General features: G+C 42.6%; 1 protein-coding gene across 2 annotated transcripts in view; it reads left to right on the forward strand.

Annotated features, from left to right (window-relative positions):
* The first annotated feature begins 1,420 nt into the window (after positions 1–1,420).
* PDE6A (phosphodiesterase 6A) overlaps positions 1,421–20,277 on the forward strand; it is a 68,966-nt gene continuing 50,109 nt past the window's right edge. The window contains exons 1-4 of one of the 2 annotated variants that reach the window (XM_060006851.1): positions 1,421–1,894; positions 9,720–9,872; positions 10,505–10,594; positions 12,303–12,443. In XM_060006851.1, coding sequence (XP_059862834.1) covers positions 1,421–1,894; positions 9,720–9,872; positions 10,505–10,594; positions 12,303–12,443 — 858 coding nt within the window. The remainder of the gene's footprint in view (positions 1,895–9,719; positions 9,873–10,504; positions 10,595–12,302; positions 12,444–20,277) is intronic. The other variant, XM_060006852.1, reaches the window with a different exon arrangement.

Below are 20,277 nucleotides of genomic sequence, written 5' to 3' on the forward strand. Positions count from 1 at the left end.
ACTGACAACCCAAGAAGGTACAGATTGTAGCCAGAAAAAAGCACCTTAAAATGTCAAAAGAAAGATCAGGGGGTTGAAGGAAAATAGATTAGAAAGTTAAGCCTCTATGGAAAGGAGAGAAATGAAAATGTTAACTAAAGGTTACCTCTGAGTGGCAGGATTATGGGCGACTTTAACGGACTTCTTTGTGTATTTTCTACAGTAAACATGTATTTTGTAGTAGAATAAAAAACTATGAAAGGTGTTGTTTTTATTCTATTTTTAATTTTTTAAATTTTTTATTTTTTAAAGGGAACTTTGTTTTTTAGTTATTTAGTTATTTAGTTAGTTACTTAGTTGGTTAGTTATGGCTGTGTTGGGTCTTCACTGCTGTGCGAGCTTTCTCTAGTTGTGGCGAGCGGGGGCTACTCTTCATTGCGGTGCACGGGCTACTCATTGTGGTGGCTTCTCTTGTTGCAGAGCACGGGCTCTAGGCACACGGGCTTCAGTAGCTGTGGCATGAGGGCTCAGTAGTTGTGGCTCACGGGCTCTAGAGCACAGGCTCAGTAGTTGTGGCACACGGGCTTAGCTGCTCCATGGCATGTGGGATCTTCCCAGACCAGAGCTCAAACCCGTGTCCCCTGCATTGGCAGGCAGAATCTTAACCACTGCCCCACCAGGGAAGCCCGAAAGGTGTTGTTTTTATAAAGGTCCTTCAAATTCTGAAATCAGAGAATTGTTGAAATCTAAAACTGGGAGAGGCTATGATGTGGAGATTGTGAAATCAGGGCCCATAACGTACCCAAGGGAAGCAGGCTGAGTGGTGAGCATTCAGGGTGAAGCCCTGTACTGGGGAGGCCCTGGGGAAGGGGCTACAGAAGAGTGGGGCCAGAGGACAGGAGGTGGGTAGGCAGTCCCTCTCAGCTCTAGCCATTCCTGCCACGGAGGAATTGGACACGGAATTGACTCTCCAAGAGAAGCCAAACGGATCTCTTAAACAGTAAATGTAGGCTTCCATGTCGAATGTTGAAGAAAAATACCATACGGGGCAGAGAAAGCATGTGTATAACACGCTGATGTCTTGTGCTGCCAGTTTGCAGCCTCTGTTTCAGTGCTTTCTTTTAGTTGAGCCCACCTCCTGCCCTGTGCAGAAACCTCTTCTGTTAGAAGACCAAGGTGAAAAGAAAGCTCTCACCTTCTCCCATCTGGGGCCCAGAAGCATATGGAACACCCTGATCCTCATAATCCTTGTTCTGAGGAAATATTAATGATTTAATCTCCCAAGCTCACTCTCTCTCCTCTGCAGCCACACCAGTGAGATTCACAGATAAGACCCAGAGAAATCTGGGTTGGAGCAGAACGCATCCTGACTCAGTTTTGTCACAAAAAAAGAGGCCAGCCTCAGCCCCCTCCACAGAAATAGGCAGTAGAATTCCCAGCCATGGGCGAGGTGACGGCAGAGGAGGTGGAGAAGTTCCTGGACTCCAATGTCGGCTTTGCCAAAAAGTACTACAACCTCCGCTATCGGGCCAAGGTCATCTCAGACCTCCTGGGGCCCAGGGAGGCAGCCGTGGACTTCAGCAACTACCACTCGCTGAGCAGCGTGGAGGAGAGTGAAATCATCTTCGACCTCCTGCGGGACTTTCAGGAGAATTTGCAGGCTGAGAAATGCATCTTCAACGTCATGAAGAAGCTGTGTTTCCTCCTGCAGGCAGACCGCATGAGCCTGTTCATGTACAGGGCCCGAAATGGCATTGCGGAGCTGGCCACCCGGCTCTTCAATGTCCACAAGGATGCTGTCCTCGAGGAGTGCCTGGTGGTGCCCGACTCAGAGATCGTGTTCCCCCTGGACATGGGAGTGGTGGGCCACGTCGCACTCTCTAAAAAGATCGTGAACGTCCCCAACACAGAGGAGGTAACCTCTTTCCCATGAGAGGGAGGGCAGGGAGGCATTATTCCATGGGGTTCTGGGGTGCAAGTGGGATGGGGAGCTGCTAACCAACAAGACTGGGCTGGTGACAACTTGGCACTTTTCTTTCTTTTTTTTACTTGTTTACTGATAACTTTCTATTTTGAAAAAAATAATCAAATTTAGAAGAGTTCAAAAATAGTACCAAGAACTGTATATCTTTCATCCAAATTCACTAACTGTTCACAACTTACCACATTTGCTTTATGTCTCCATTTTTTCCCGACCCATTCGGGAGTCAACATATCCTTTTAATCACAGGTACTTGGCTGTGTATTTCCAGAACAAGGACATTTCTTATATATCCAAAGCACAATGATCAAATTCAGGAAATGTGACACTGATACAATACTATTATCTAATAAACAGTCCATATTCAGTTTTTGCCAATCATCTCAATGATACCCACATAGCACTGTCTCTTTAGTCTCCTCCAATCTGAAACAGTTTCTTGATCTATCTTTGTTTTCCATGATGCTTATGTTTTTGAAGGGTGCGGGCTGACTATTCTGTAGAAATGTCCCTCCATTTGGGCTTGTCTGAAGTGTCTTCATGTTTAGATTCAGGCTATGCATTTCTGGCAGGTATATCATAGAGGGGATGTTGTGTTTTTCTTCATGCTTTGCATCGAGGGACATAGGATGGCAGTCTGTCTCATCACGGAAACGTCAAATTGACCACTTGGTTAAGCACTTGGCTCTGTCTTCTAAGAGTCCAGTGTTCCGTGGGATTCTCCTGGCAGCTCTGACAAAGACTTCTTTGATCACCTAGAGCAAATCACTTAACGCAGTTCTCCCCATAGCCCTCTGCCAAGGTCAATTCCTACTCATCCTTCAGATCTCAGCTTAAAGTTCACTTCCTCAGGGAGACCCTCCCAGGTCCCTTTGTTAGTTTCCTTCCTAAAACCATCTATCACAATAAACCGTGGAGGCCAGGGACCATGCCTGCCTTATTCTTCACTTTATCCCAGGACCCAGCAAATGTCTGGGACAAAGCAGATGCTCAGTAAACACTTGGCAAAAAGACTCACACTCAAGTAATTATGCAATAATCCCTTTAACACCTGGGCCTTTGTGGGAAATGGTTTTCTCTGAAGCACACTGGGCTGGACCATGGGGTTCATCTCTCCTTGGCCCTCCAGGGGTAAGGGTAAAGGTTCTGCACCCAGGGGGCTTCCCTGAGGACTCATCCAACTGGATTGGAGTCTGTTTTCCCTTCGATTCTCTCTAGACTTTAACTGTAGCCAACATGGGTTGTCACAGTCTTATAACTGATTATCCCTGTTTTACAGATGATGAAACTGAAATCCAGAAAAGTTAAGTAACTTTTTCTCCGAGTCACAGAGATAGAAAGTGGCAGAGCAGGGATTTGAATTCAGGCACTCTGGCTGGTGCCCTCACCCTTCACTGCTCTGCTGTTCTACACCTCCTCCTTATCTAAAATACAAGGGCGTTAAACGAAGTGCAGTTTACAACAGGTCATTTCAAATTGCATGGCAGAAAGTTAAGATGCTAAGCTTTGAGGTCAGATCTGGGTGTGTATCAAGACTCAGTCACTTTCTAAGAACATGGCCTTGGCAAATTGTTTAGCCTGTTTGGGCTCACTTCCTAATTTATAAAACGGAGGGAGATACCTAGTTTCTCTAAGTGCTGTTGTAGGATCAAATGAGGGAATTATTTCTCATCTAGCAAAGTTCTTGGCACACAGTAATGGCTTTTACTGGCAGCTCGTCCTCCTTGTTAATATTATTACTATTTTGTTGTTGCTGTTAAGGGTCTATTTACTCTAAGGGATGAATGCTGTACCAGGTCTGTGTGGGATTTGGAGAAGAATCCAGTCCTGCCCTTCTGGAGCTTTCAGTTTAGATTCTATTTGTGGGGAAAACAGAGAACAGAGGTGCTGAAAGCTTCTATGGACCCTGGTGTTGAGGGATTGAGGATTTAGGAAGGTTCTCTAATTCTAAAATAGCCCTAAGAGTTTGCTGAGCCCTGCGTAAGGAACAGCCTTGCTGTTTCCTGTTCAGCCCTGAAGTTCACTTTGGACGTGATGACTGTGCTTCCCCAGAGGATTTCTGGACATGCAGCCTCCTTGGTGGGTGCCCTCAGGCTTGGAATGAAGTCAGTCCAGGTCAGCAAGCCTGTGTCCTCCACATGTGCATGTGTTCTTCCTTGAGATATCATACTTTATTTGGGCCTTTGGATAGAAACTGGGAGTTGGATGGAGAAGGGGCAGAAACATGGTGTAGACTGGGGTCTGGGTCATCCCTGAACCACCAACAAGTGATACTCTTAGCCTTTAGCTCCACCCCCACCCCCCAAAACCTGGGACATGCTTATAATCATTGAATTTTAAAAATGTGAAACCATGAACGGAGTTTCCCAGGGTTGGAATGTGGCTCCCATGCCCTAGCACATTCCTACCTATCCTTGGGATCTCCTCAGGGAGACTTGCCGTTAAGGCTGCCAGATAAAATATAATACGCCCAGTTAAATTTGAATTTTAGATGAGCAAAAAGTACTATTTCAGTATGTGTTTTGTGCCGTCTCAAACTGCCAATAATCAATGTTGTGGTTAGACCAGGTCTTGTGGTTCTTATGATGAATGCAAGATACCCTTCAGCACTAACCATCAGGAAGCTTTGAAAAAATAAAGGTTTATTACTTACAAGACCTGGAAATTACATAGCACACCTGGGGCCACACAGGGAGGTCTCAGGTAGAGTGGGGTCCAGCCTAGGGTTTTTTGGGTTTTTTTTTTTGCGGTACACGGGCCTCTCACTGTTGTGGCCTCTCCCGTTGCGGAGCACAGACTCCGGACGCGCAGGCTCAGCGGCCATGGCTCACGGGCCCAGCCGCTCCGCGGCATGTGGGATCTTCCCGGACCAGGACATGAACCCGCATCCCCTGCATCGGCAGGCGGACTCTCAACCACTGCGCCACCAGGGAAGCCTAGGGTTTTTATGGCGGTCGAGGGTAGGGGCATAGGCTTCCACAGGCTCACTTTTTATTAGTTAATTTAAAACATAAGAGCAGAAATTTAAATCATGGTAAGAGAAATTAGAAAACAAAAAGTGGCCCCAAATGATCAGTTATCGAGATCAACCAAGATCTTCAAATCAAAGGAGCCTCAGTGGGAGGAGGTGGCCTGGCTCTTTATCTCGTGTGTGGCTGACAGCAGCACGTGTTTATTTGAGATAGCCAAATAGCCATCTTTGAGGTGGCTGTCTCAGCAATCAAAGCCTAAGTCATGCACTTAAATTACAAAAGTGAAAACAAACAAAAAAACTACAAAAAGTGTCAAGCTCACACTACCATACACCCTCTGCAATATTTACGATATACTAAAAAATTACTTACCTGAAATTCAAATTGAATTAGTCATCCTGTGTTTATCTGCTAAATCTGGCAACCCTACTTGCCATTCAGTATTTGTTTGTGTATTTATTCTTTACCCTTTCTCCTTAGGAAAGCCCACAGGCCTGTTTGTTCCTGTGCGTCTTATTTACCACTGGTCCCCAGACCTAGTCCAGTGCCTGGGACAGAGTGGGTACTCATTACAGTTTATTGAGTGAATGAATAAATGATGGCCCTGTCCCAGGGGGCTGTGATATTGTGACTTATAAAAAGAAGTATTTATTTGGTCTTTGTCCTGGTTCCTGGCACAGAACTGATCCTTGTAATTTCCTGAGTGATAGAACCACCTGATACCGAGCTCCTAAATCCCTTGGAATTTCCTAGGTGGTCAGTGGTCTTTTGTTCTAATGTGGGGACTCTTGGTGGGCTCCTGGATGGGGGCCGGTCATGAGAAAGATAAAGGCGTGGTTAGACACTTGGAACTTTTAGTCCATCCCCTATTCTCTTAAGAGGGGAGAGGGGCTGGAAATGGAGTTAATAATCTATCATGCCTTTGTGATGAAACTGTCATAAACATCCGTAAAAGTACAGGGTTCACAGAGCTTCTGGATTGGTGAACACATGCATGTGCTGGGAGGGTGGCGCATACCCTAACTCCAGGGGGACAGAAGCTCCTGCACACAGGACCCTTCTGGATCTCACCTTATGTATCTCTTCTTCGGACTGTTCACCTGTACCCTTATTATACAATAAACCTGTTAATGCAAATACTTCCCTGAGATCTACGAGCTGTTCTAGCAAGTTATCAAACCCAAGGAGGAACCTGGATTTATAGTCAGTCAGGCAGAAGTATAGATGGCAACCTGTGACTTGTATTTGGTATCTGAAGTGGGGGCAGTCTTCTGAGACTGAACCCTTTCACTGGTAGGTTCTGATTCTCCAGGTGAACAGTGTCAGAACTGAACTGAATTGTTGGATACACAACTAGTGTCAGAGAATTGGCCAGTGTGGAAAAAAACACCTACGTATCTATTTTGAGAAGTGTTGTGAGCGTGGCAGTAGTGTGAGAGTAAAGGAGAACAATGAGCTTCTTCTAGACACTTGACAAATCCCACTTCTGAAGACTGAACCTGAAAACACTGCCATTTCCAGAGAATCTTACATCTGTTGTCTTGCGCTCCTTCCCTCACTATGACACCTGGAACCCAGCATGCCAGGCCAGAAAGAAACCTCGAGGAGGACCTGGTCCAACACTCCAATTTTACCGAAAGGAAAACTGAGGCTCAGAGAGGTTTCAGCTACTGAGTTTACTGACTGGCTCATGAAGCCACTCAGAGAACAAGTCCCTCCCTCCTGGGGCCCCAGGACATCACCCATCCGGTGGGGGCCTCCTTCACACTATGGTTTGAATTGTGAGTGCATGTTTTACATGATGTCCCCCTGTACAGTGATAACCATTGATAACTCACCTTTCTTACTGATCTTGGCATATCCAACGCCTCTCACAGAGCCAGTGCTCAGTAAATATAAGTAAATGAAAGAATCAATCCAGGAGTGAATCAATCAGTGTATCAATGAATAAATTAATGAATGAATGCAGTGGCTGTGCCATTTACCAGCAGGAGAATAATTGTCTATAAAAACAGGGAAGGAGAGAATTCTGTGTGACAGGGCAGATGTGAGAGTTAATGAATTGTCTGGCCCTGGGCCAAGTACATCATTATTATCCAATAAATAGATGTCATCATGGGATGCAACAGAGCTTGGCACTGCGAATGTTTGAAAAGAAGAACTGGGGTTTCCAGGAATGAGAAGCAGTCTTGCATTACATTGGAATAAAATCTAAGCTCTTTACAGTGGCCTCCAAGGCCCTGTCAGATAAGGCCTCTGCCCATCTCTCTGACTCCCTTACCCTCCAATCTCCCTCACTACACTGGTCTTCTTCCTGTTTTTCAGATCAGCCAACTCACTGCCCTCTCCTGGCCTTTGCATTCTCTGTGTTCTCTGCTTGGAATGCATTTCACCTGCCTGGCTCCTCTGAGCCTTCAGCTCTCCGCTTACCTCTTGGAGAAGCGTCCTTACCCACCATGACTGACCAAAGCAGCTTCAATCTGCCACCACTTCCATCACTGTCTATAGCATCATCCAGTTTCTCTCCTTCAAAGCAGCTGTTTACTTGCTTTTTGTCTGCCCACCCCATTGAATGGAAGCTTCACTAGGGAACATCCACCCCTCTTGTTCACTGCCTAACCTGAGGGTCTAGAACAGTGCCTAGCATACAATAGAAGGCACTCTGTTAATGCTAACTGAATGAATGGACAACTTTGGGCTTTCCTTAGCTCGACTTCTGATTCCTGGGCTTTAAAATAAACAGTTTGAGCTAAATTGTTTCTAAGACCCCTCCGTCTCTGATAAGCTGAGGTTCTATGACGCGGTTGTTTAGAACACTGTATATGCTGAAAATATAAGGATGACGATGACTATGCAAACACCAGTCAGTTGGCAGCTGTACTATTTGTGAGAAAGTTCCAGGGCCGAGAACTCAGTGGGAGAGAAGGTACCGGTGGATTTAGTAGTATCTGCCTCAGATGAGGGTAAGGCCCAAGTACTGTTTTCCTTGACGGAAGTGAATACTGCAAGACTGAACTGACTTCATGAAATGAATCTGAGCATGCCCACTCAGGCCTGTGTTTAGGGATTCATCAGTGTCCTTAGAGAGCGACGTGGAAAACCCCTGTGGCTAATGCCTCTTTAGAGATTTTGCTTAATCCTTGAACACTAATTCAAGTAGAGCACTACAGGCTTCTCTTAATTCCTTTACCCTTCACCTGGTTTGCGACAGCTTCCTTGACAATAGTGCCTGTTTATTTAACCCCACTCCAACGGGAAGAAATTAGCAGATGCAGAGCACCACCCTCTGAACTTCTACATTGTGGAAAAAATAACGCACACCCGGTTCTAGCAAAGCTCTGTGAATTGGCTCTGTGAAATGCATTTCCCTTCTCAGAACAGCACGAACTGTACATGTCTGGGCTGGCTTGTGTCCAAGCAATGCTGACCGTTGGGAAACCTCACAGTGCTACCAGGAAACAGAAAGGTGGATTCTTTGGGATTTAAGACAATTCGGGTTCTGTCTCCCCTTTCTGACCACCTGGACTGCAACGCCCTGTACTGGCCTCCATGTTTGCCTTCAGGGTGAGGTATGGGGGGTGTGTGCTCCTCTGTACTTCCACTGCTTTGAGCCAACACTTATGTCCTGCGTTACTAGTACTGATTTATCTGTGCTGGCCTGAATCTTAGTCTTCTCTGTATCCCTAGCGCTTAGCCTAAGGCCTGACACAAAGTGGGACTTCCATTAAGATTTGTGAAATGGGGGGCTTCCCGGGTGGCTCAGTGGTTAAGAATCCGCCAGCCAATGAAGGGGACATGAGTTTGAGCCCTGGTCCGGGAAGATTCCACATGCCGCGGAGCAACTAAGCCCGTGTGCCACAACTACTGAGCCTGCGCTCTAGAGCTCGCGAGCCACAACTACTGAGCCCACGTGTTACAACTACTGAGCCCGCGAGCCACAACTACCAAGCCACCGCAGTGAGAAGCCCGCACACCACAACAAAGAGTAGCCCCCCCTCACAACTAGAGAAAGCCCGCGTGCAGCTACGAAGACCCAATGCAGCCAAAAAAAGAAAAAAAAAAAAAGATTTGTGAAATGGGGATATCCATTGGACTGGCTGTGTGGTGCTAGAACTGGATTGGGAAAAAAGCTGAAAGTAACAAACTATTTGGTTCAATGACCTAGACCCAGGTCTGCCCTTATCCAGCCTTCCCTGAAAGGCAGCAGAGCTGAGGGCAGGTTCTGGAATCACACACACAAACAAGTAGTAAGTAACGTTAACTTTCTTGAGTTTCAGTTTCCCCTGCTGTAAGATGGACTAATGGTCCCATCTCACAGGTTATCGGGAGGAATAAAGTGAGCTGATGTGGGCAAAGCGCCACACACAATACCTGCTGGCTACTGTGATTATTATACTAAGGTCTCTTCCGCGCTCAAGTTTCTACTTTGGGCTAAGCTGCCATCACCTCAGGAGAGCCTTCTCGAAACCTTCCTCCACAGATAAAGTCAACCCTCCACCCCCATCCTCGGGCCCGTACAGTGCTGTGCTCACGTTGTCTCCACAGCCCTTAGTGGGTCGTATTTCAGACTTCCTTCTACTGGATTTCGGAGGCTTCCAGGGCAGAAATCATCTCTAATTGCCTTCCCCCGCTGAAGCGGAGTAGATGGAAATGTCTTCATGCTTTTGTCAACAAGAGAATGGGGAGCCCCCTTACCCTACCCCTACCATGGGCACCTGGGGCTCTGTGTTGTTTTACTGTCTTTGCTCTTCATCTGCCCACTCAGGCTTGTCTCTGTCTTCCTTCAGGATGAGCATTTCTGTGACTTCGTGGACACCCTCACAGAGTATCAGACCAAGAATATCTTGGCTTCTCCCATAATGAATGGGAAGGACGTGGTGGCCATAATCATGGCTGTGAATAAAGTGGACGGGCCCCACTTCACCAAGAGAGATGAAGAGGTAAGAATGCTTTAGAAATTGCTGGGGTGGCCATGCTAGCACATTCTCCCAGCTCACAAATCCTCTGAACCTTGCTATTCGGCCTGGCCTCAGTTTCCCCATCTGTAACACAAAGAAGTTAGTAGTCTGATGCTCTGTGAGGAAGGCAGGGCAGGATAATCGTTAAGATGTTGGACTTTGGGGCCAAGAACGTAGGGAAAATTGTTCTGGTTCTGCTAATACCTGTTTGATTTGGGCATGTTGCATAAATTTCTCTGAACCTCAGTTTTCTTATTTGTAAAATGGAGATGATTTTTTAGTGTCTCTTATATAGAGTATCTATAGTATCTCTTGAGGTAGTTGTGACGACCAAGTAAGATAACATACATAAGTGACTTATCACGGGGCCTGCGAACTCAATAAATAGTAGCGATTTTTCATGCATACACCCCTATTAACGTAGACATTCTACATTCTGTGAGTTTTTCCCTCTTATAATGCATCATTTTATGCGTCAGCTTCCATGATCCATCTGCTCAAACTGTCTCAGATGAAGCTTTGAAAATGTTCAGACTTATTTGCTGATGGTGGAAGTGGCCACAGGAGGAATTTCTCCTTCTCATCTGTTTCCCCTCACGCTGTTTGATTTTCAGATTCTTCTCAAGTACCTCAATTTTGCAAATATAATCATGAAGGTGTTCCACCTGAGTTACTTGCACAACTGTGAGACTCGGCGCGGCCAGGTAAAGGGCTTGGCTCATTGGAATGGACTGGATGTGTCCTTTTCCTGAAGCATTGATATGCTCAACTGGAAAGGCAGTGATAATAAAAGGGCCTGGGAACCATCATACTGTCTCTGCTCAGCACCTCTGGGGTTCATGAGGTAGTAGGTGTTTGTAAAGCTGTAACCCAGGTACATGTAAAAGTATAAGATTAGATCACTCCCTAACGCCATACACAAAAATAAGCTCAAAATGGATTAAAGACCTAAACGTAAGGCCAGACACTATCAAACTCTTAGAGGAAAACATAGGCAGGACACCCTATGACATAAATCACAGCAAGATCCTTTCTGACCCACCTCCTAGAGAAATGGAAATAAAAACAAAATAAACAAATGGGACCTAATAAAATTTCAAAGCTTTTGCACAGCAAAGGAAACCATAAACAAGACCAAAAGACAACCCTCAGAATGGGAGAAAATATTTGCAAATGAAGCAACTGACAAAGGATTAATCTCCAAAATTTATAAGCAGCTCATGCAGCTCAATAACAAGAAAACAAACAAACCAATCCAAAAAAGGGCAGAAGACCTAAATAGACATTTCTCCAAAGAAGATATACAGACTGCCAACAAACACATGAAAGAATGCTCAACATCATTAATCATTAGAGAAATGCAAATCAAAACTACAATGAGGTATCACCTCACACCAGTCAGAATGGCCCTCATCAAAAAACCTACAAACAATAAATGCTGGAGAGGGTGTGGAGAAAAGGGAACTCTCTTGCACTGTTGGTGGGAATGTAAATTGATACAGCCACTGTGGAGAACAGTATGGAGGTTCCTTAAAAAACTACAAATAGAACTACCATATGACCCAGCAATCCCACTATTGGGCGTATACCCTGAGAAAACCATAATTCAAAAAGAGTCATGTACCAAAATGTTCATTGAAGCTCTATTTACAATAGCCTGGAGATGGAAACAACCTAAGTGTCCATCATCGGAAAAGACACAGACCTACTAGAGAATGGACTTGAGGATATGGGGAGGGGGAAGGGCAAACTGTGACAAAGCGAGAGAGAGGCATGACATATATACACTACCAAACGTAAGGTAGATAGCTAGTGGGAAGCAGCCGCATAGCACAGGGAGATCAGCTCGGTGCTTTGTGACCGCCTGGAGGGGTGGGATAGGGAGGGTGGGAGGGAGGGAGACGCAAGAGGGAAGAGATATGGGAACATATGTATATATATAACTGATTCATTTTGTTGTAAAGCAGAAACTAACACACCATTGTAAAGCAATTATACTCCAATAAAGATGTGAAAAAAAAAAAAAGCTATATCCCAGACTGATTGCATGAACAAGCTTTCAAGTCAGGCAGCTTGGATTTGAATCCCCGCTAAGCCATTTACTAGCTCTAAGAGCGAATCACTTAACCTCTCCAAGCTTCAGTCTCCCCATTTGAAAAATGGGGAAAATTATGGGATAATGTATGTAGGGCACTTGTGCTCAGCCAATGTTTGTTATTATCATTCTTATTAACAGCCTAGGAGATAAAAGAAATGGGAAGAGTTGGACCCAGTAGAAGCTGCCCAGTTATTCACCTCTCTGAACCTCAGTTTCTCCATCTATAAAATGGGGACAATTATTGTATCTCTTGGTTATTGTGAGCTGCTGCTCTGTGCCTCAGAAACACTGACTATGTTTTTGTATTTTTTCAGATACTACTGTGGTCTGGGAGCAAAGTCTTTGAAGAACTTACGGACATTGAGAGGCAGTTCCACAAAGCCCTGTACACAGTCCGAGCCTTCCTCAACTGTGACAGATACTCCGTGGGGCTCTTGGACATGACCAAGCAGAAGGTGAGAAGACTTCAGGAGCAGACATTTCCAAGAACAGGTTAAATATATACCAGGTGGAGCCCCGACTTCTATCACAAATTCAGTGCTCAGGGAAGAGTCTGGGAGGATGTGGATTGTTGTGAAAAGGTTTTCATAGGTCTTTTACACTGAGAAGAGGACTACCAACCTTTAAAGAGGAAAAGTCATTCTAGGGCACAGGGGCGTAAAAATAACCTGTATCTTCCCTAGTCTGTTGGAAAAAAATGAGTATGTGCGAAGAAGGCGTGATGAGGTGGTGAAGGTAGGTGATAAAGAAGTTTCCATGCAGGATGAAAGTCCAGAAAGAAGAAAGTTGCCAACTTCAGGAATTCTCAGAAAATGCACTCAAAGGTGGGCAGAAACCTTTCCTATGGTGTATGGAGCCCATGGCTCATCCAGGCAATTGAAGTGGATGCATATGCTTAGATCTGATCCCTCAGAATGCTCTGGGGTCACGTTGGCTAAGGTGGCAGAGACTCAACTGGCCCCCAGTCATGTTCTTCAGCTAGCTTTTCCCAAACCAACTCTCCCATTGCTCTTTCTCTACCTGTCTCTGCCTCCTGGAGCTAATCATTTGCCTTGGAACAGAGTTCCAGAGTTACCTGGATATGTGATTTCCTCTCCCAAAGTCCCAAGATAGCTGTTGGTTTCATTTTGCATGCTTTATCATGCTGCGTGTGGTACACAGCCCAGTGGAGACCCTCTAAGTATTTGGTCGAATGAATAAATGAATTGCAGAATCTGGGGTTGGAAAAGACCTTAGGTCTAGTCCAGAGGCTCCCAAATGTGACAGTAAATTAGAATCTTCTGAAGAACTGTTTAAAAATTGCTGGGCTGATCATCAAAAAGTCTACAAACAATAAATACTGGAGAGGGTGTGAAGAAAAGGGAAACCTCCTACACCATTGGTGGGAATGTAAATTGGTACAGCCACTATGGAGAAGAGTACAGAGGTTCCTCAGAAAACTAAAAATAAAATTACCATATGATCCAGCAATCCCACTCCTGGGCATATATCCGGACAAAACTATAATTCAAAAAGATATATGCACCCCTATGTTCATAGCAGCAGTATTCGTAATAACCAAGACATGAAAGCAACCTAAGTGTCCATCGACAGAAGAATGGATAAAGAAGATGTGGTACATATATACAATGGAATATTACTAAGCCATAAAAAAGAATGAAATAATGCCATTTGCAGCAACATGGATGGACCTAGAGATTATTATGCTAAGTGAAGTAAGTCAGACAAAGACAAATATCATATATCACTTATATGTGGAAGCTAAAAAAAAATGACACAAATGAACTTATTTATGAAACAGAAACAGACTCACAGACTTCAAAAACAAACTTATGGGGCTTCCCTGGTGGCGCAGTGGTTGAGACTCTGCCTGCCAATGCAGGGGACACGGGTTCGAGCCCTGGTCTGGGAAGATCCCACGTGCCGCGGAGCAACTGGGCCCGTGAGCCACAATTACTGAGCCTGAACATCTGGAGCCTGTGCTCCGCAACAAGAGAGCCCGCGATAGTGAGAGGCCCACGCACCGCCATGAAGAGTGGCCCCCGCTTGCCACAACTAGAGAAAGCCCTCTCACAGAAAGGAAGACCCAACACAGCCATAAATAAATAAACAAATAAATTTTAAAAAAACAAAAAAACAACAAAAAAACAAACTTATGGTTACCAAAGGGGAAATGTGGAGAGGAGGGATAAATTAGGAGTTTGGAATTAACATATACACACTACTATATATAAAATAGATAATCAACAAGGACCTGTAGCACAGGGAAATCTACTCAATATTCTGTAATAACCTATATGGGAAAAGAATCTGAAAAAGAATGGATATATGTATATATATAATGGAATCACTTAGCTGTATACCTGAAATTAATACAACTTTGTAAATCAACTATACTCCAATAGAAAATAAAAATTAAATTAAAAAAAGAAATAGAAAATCTAACTAGACCTATAACAAATAAAAAGATCGAGTTAGTAATTTAAAAAAACTTCCTACAAAGAAAAGCCCACAGCCACATATTTTCACGGATGAATTCCACCAAATATTCAAAGAAAAATTAATGCCAATCCTTCACAAACTCTTACAAAAATAAAAGAGGATGGAACATTTCCCTACTCATTCTATGAGGCCAGTATTACCCTGACACCAAAGATATCACAAGAAAAAACCCTACAGACCAAAAACCCTACAGAATACAGATGCAAAAAATCTTCAACAAAATACTAGCAAAGTAAAACCCTGGTCACATATAAAAACCATGGTCAATTGATTTTCAACAAGGGTGGCAAGACCATTCAAAGGGGAAAGAATAGTCCTTTTAACAAATGGTGCTGGAATAACTGGATATCCACATGCTAAAGAATGAATTTGGGGTCCTACTTCACATCATATACAAAAATTAACTCAAAATGGAGCACAAAGCTTAAACTATAAAATCTCTTAGAAGAAAACATAGATGTAAAATCTTTGTGGCCTTGGATTAGGCAACAGTTTCTTCGATATGACATCAAAAGCACTAGTAACCAAAGGAAAACCAGATAAATTGGGCTCCATCAAAATCTAAAACATTTGTGCTTGAAAGGACACTAATGAAGAAAGTGAAAAGACAATCCATAGAATAGGAGAAAATATTTGCAAATCGTATGTCTGATAAAGGTCTAGTATGTAGAATATAAAAAGAACTCTTAAAATTAGGAGTATGGACAGACTTAGAGAACGAACTTATGGTTACCAAGGGGGAAGGGTGGGGAGAAGGGATAGTTAGGGAGTTTGGGATAGACGTGTACACACTGCTGTCTTTAAAATGGATAACCAGGTAGGTCTCTTCCGGAGACATGGGGAAAGTGAGGGGCCTGCGGGCCTGGGTGCACCAGGCTACCGTGAGGTCCACAGCGGAGGCCACGCCCGGCCCCAGGCCCCCCACATGGGAGGCAGCCCCTCTGTAGGCCTCGGCTGGCGGAGTCGGGGGGACGGAGTGGCATGAATGCCAATGTCTTTGCTGGGACCACGAAAGACCCCAGTGCCTTGGTGCTGAAGATGGGCATGGACGCAAGGGGCATCACCTCCATCAGGAGAGGTGCCGAGGCCAAGGCTGTTTTGCCCAAGAAGGAGAAGCTGAAGCTGAGGTGTAAGAGGTGGCTGTAGAGGGATGCAGTTTCAATCCCTGGTCTGGGAACTAATCCCATATGCAGCGGGGCAACTAAGCCTACGCGCTGCAAATACTGAGCCTGCGTGCTCGGTGCCACAACCAAGAGAAGCCCGCACACCACAACGAAGAGCCCACGTGCCTCAAGGAAGAGCCAGCGCAGCCAAAATAAAATTTTTAAAAATAAAATAAAATAAAATGGATAACCAACAAGGACCTACTGTATAGCACAGGGAACTCTGCTCAACGTTATGTGGCAGCCTGGCTGAGTCACTCTGCTGTGCACCTGAGACTATCACAACATTGTTAATCAGCTATAATATAAAATAAAAAGTTAAAAAAAAATTAGGAGTATGGGATTAACAGATACGAATTACTATACGTAAAATAGATAAGCAACAAGGATTTACTGTATAGCACAGGGAACTATACTCAATATCTTGTGATAACCTATAATGGAAAAATATATATATATAACAATCACTTTGCTGCACACCTGAAACTAACACAAAATTGTAAATCCACTATACTTCAATTTTTTTTAAGTTTGATGCTTTGCTCATGAAGGGAAAAAATAACTTCCTACAACTCAACAATAAAAAGATAACCCAATTAAAAAAAAAAGTAAAATGAAATAAATAAACATTGCTGGGTTACACAATAGTCTGCCTTTTTTACATAATGTTCTGTGAACATAATTTTTATCAGTACATGTGGATTCTTTTAAGACAACATACATACACATAACATACACACAGAAAAGAGCGCTAATTACAGGAGAATAGTTCGATGAATTACCACAGAATGAACATACCACTTAACTACCACCAAGATCAAGAAATAGAACATAACTGGCTCCTTTCTTACCCCTTTCCAGTAAGTCCCACCCCTTCCTCCCTAAAGGTAACCACTATCTGACCTTTAAAGCCATGTGAGTTTTGCCTATCTTTGAAGTTCATATAAATGGAATCATATAAATACATACTCTTTTGTGTCTGGCTTCTTTTGATCAACCTTTGGGTTGTAAGATTCATTCTGATTGCTCCTCATAGCATTAGTTCATTAATTTTCATTCTTGTGGAATATTCTATTATATGAATAATCTGCAAAGTATTTATTTATTCTACTGTTGATGGACATTTGCATTTTCAGCTGTGGACTTTTATGAATATTGCTATTATGAACACTCTAGAACATATTTTTTGGTATACAGTTGGACTCATTTCCCTGGGAGTAGCAATTCTGGGTAATAGCTTTTTTTTTTTTTTTTAGTATTTATTTATTCATGGCCACGTCGGGTCTTAGTTGCAGCATGCAGGATCTTTCCTTGTGGTGCACAGGCTTCTCTCTAGTTGTGGTGCATGGGCTCCAGAGCACGTGGGCTCGGTAGTTTGCGACGCACAGGCTCTCTAGTTGAGGTGCGCGATCTCAGTAGCTGTGGCACACGGGCTTAGTTGCCCCGTGGCATGGGGGATCTCAGTTCCCTGACCAGGGATCGAACCTGCGTCCCCTGCATTGGAAGGCAGATTGTCAACCACTGGACCACCAGGGAAGTCCCTAGCTTTTTTTTTAATTGAAGTACAGTTGATGTACAATATTGTATAAGTTACTGGTGTACAATATAGTGATTCACAATTGTTAAAGATAAGAATTACCTTTAGTATTACTCTTCTGGGTAATAGTTTTGATATTGCCAATCTGATTTTCAAAATTATTGTACCATTTTACCCTCCCACCAGCAATGTAGGGGGCGTCCTCACTAATACTTGGTATTGCCATCTTACTAATTTAGCCATTTTGGTGGGTGTGTAGTGTTATCTCTTTGGGTATTAACATGTGTCACCTAATGACCAGGAAGCTTTATGTTTATTGACCATTTGGATATCTTTTGTGAAGTGCCTGTTCAAGTCTTTTCCCCATTTTTTTCATTCTATTGTATGTTTTTATCTTACTTATTTGTCAGAGTTCTTAACAAATTCTGGATATGGGTCCTCTGTTGAATGCAACATTGCAAATATCTTCTCTCATACTGTGCTCTCATTATCTTATGTTTTGATAAATGTAAGTTTTAAATTATAATGTAGCCCAATTTATCAATCTTTTCCTTTATGGTTATTGGTTTTTATGCCCTCTTTAAGAAACCTTTCCTGGCCCCAAGGTGATAAAGATATTCACCTATGTTAACTTCTAAAAGCCTTATTGTTTGAACTTTCACATACAGCTCTACAATCTACCTGACATTTCTAAAATGTATAGCATGAAGTAGTGTCAATATTAATTTTTCCCATACAGATATCCAATTGACCAGTACTTGAAAAGACCATCCTTCTCCCCCACTGTTCTACTGAAAAGACCATCTTTCTCTATCATACCTCTATCATCAATCAAGTGTCCATATATTGGGTCTGTTTCTGGACTATTTTGTTCCCTTGGTATATTTATCTATTCTTCTGCAATACCATACTGTGTTAATTATAGTACCTCTATAAAATATCTTGATATGCAGTGGTAAAAGACCTCTAAGTTTGTCATTATATACTAGAGTTTTTCATCATGTTTTATGTCTCTTACACTCCTTTCTGTATTCCCCGCCCTTTTATATTTTTGTTTTTTAGTTTGAATATTTCTTCTGATCTATCCATGAATCTTCAGTTGTGTCTAATTGGCTGTTAAAACTATCTATTGAGTTCTTAATTTCAGGTATTTTTCAATTTTAGAATTTCCATTTCATCTTTCTTGAGGTTTCCAGTGCTCTTCTAAAATTCTCTATTCTGTATTTGATTTCTTGGACATAATCAGTTATTTTAGAGTCTGGGTCTGAGAGCTATAATATCTGTAGATATATTCTATGGCTGTCTTTCTATAGTCTGTTTTATCTCTTGATTTTCAGTTAATCCTTATCTTGTACATGACTATTTATTTTTGTTTGAACATTAGAGACATGTATAAAACATTTTAGAGATGATTTGAAACTCTGGGCAATGTTATGTTCCTCCAAAGGGGATTTATGTTACTTCTGGCTAGCGGTTGAGATAAAGGCAGAGCATCTGAATCCAATCAGGGATTGAGCTGATTTGAAGCTGGTCTTCAGTTTTTGCAAGGGATGTTCTGTTTCTGATTCACTTTTACTCCTGGGGTATAAACCTTTAAGAAGGGCCAGCTGAAACCTGGGTTGATTTCAAGGGTTCCTCCTCCTTGGCAGGCCCTGAATTCCAGTTTTATCCTACTAGCCCAGTAAGTCTGTGCAGTTTCCCAGCTGCTCCACAGCATCTTTGGTATCAGCAAGGCGATCAAGAGGAAAAGCTGAATCAGACATTAGGCTCACATCTCTGGGCTTCCCTTCTCTGTGGGATCTTGGCCCATCAAGTCCTTGCTGCCTTGCTAGCTCTATGATTCCTTCAAACAAATGTTTATATACACATATGCACACATACACATATACAGTCCAGATTTCATAATAATTCTCAGTTGGAGGACTGGTCTGAAACAAACTGGCCACCATTAATAGGAGCAGAAATCCTCTTTCTTTGTTCTTTAGTCCACATAGATTTACCTCATTCTTCTAAATAGTATGGATATACCATAATTAATTTATCCTTTCCCCTATTTCTGGGCATTTAAATCATTTCTAAATAGTCTTGCAATTAAAGACAATGCTATAATGAACAACCTTGGAGTTAAATTCCTGCACACTTGACAGAGACTATCTATAGGACAAAGTTGTGGAAGTACATTACTAAGAAAAAATTTTTATTTTGCTTTCCCAAAATTTTCCCTCTAAAGGCTAAATCATTTTATACTCACACTCGCACTGCATGAGAATTCCATTTCTCCAAACTCCTGCCAATTCTGTATATCATAAATCTTTTTATTTTTCCTACTTAAATGGGCAAAAAATGTTATTGGATTTCTCTAATTGTTTTTTCACTGATTACCAAGTGAGGGTAAATACACTTATATGTTTATTTGTGAGTTAACTTTTTTCTTCCATATATTACCCAGATTTTTCTGGGCAATATATGCCCATTTTCCACCTTTAAAATTGAATTCTTTGTCTATTTCTTATTAAAATATAGGAGTACTTTATCCATGATATAGACTATATCTCTGTCACATAGGCTGCAACCATATTTTCCCTTTCTATGGATTATGTTTTAACTTTGTTTATGACATCTTTCATCATACAGAAGATTTAAATTTTCTTTTATGGCTTCTGCGTTTTGAACTTTGTTTAAAAAAGACTTCCTCAACCTTAATATTATAGTCTGAAATAATCTGATGTGTTTTGATTAATATATCTTCATCTTTCACTCATCTTTTGAAATTATCAATATGTTATGGTATAAGGTAGGGATAAATTTTGTGCCCCCCTCATAATTCCCCATTTAAAGAACAGTCTACCCTTTCTCCACTGTTTTGAAATGCCACCATTTTGATATGCCATTTTACCATATAACAGATTTCCATATACTCATGGGTTTATTATTCTGATTTTTGCCTTTAAAATAGCTCCCTAAGTGATTCTGGTGCAGTTGGGCCATATACTGATTTTAGGGAACCTCTGGTACTAGTCCAACTGTCCATTTGATTCTTGTAAATTCTTGAATCAAGTATTTTGCCAAATATGGCTAAATCCAGCA

Source organism: Delphinus delphis, chromosome 3 (assembly GCF_949987515.2).
Source record: "Delphinus delphis chromosome 3, mDelDel1.2, whole genome shotgun sequence".
Taxonomy (NCBI): domain Eukaryota; kingdom Metazoa; phylum Chordata; class Mammalia; order Artiodactyla; family Delphinidae; genus Delphinus; species Delphinus delphis.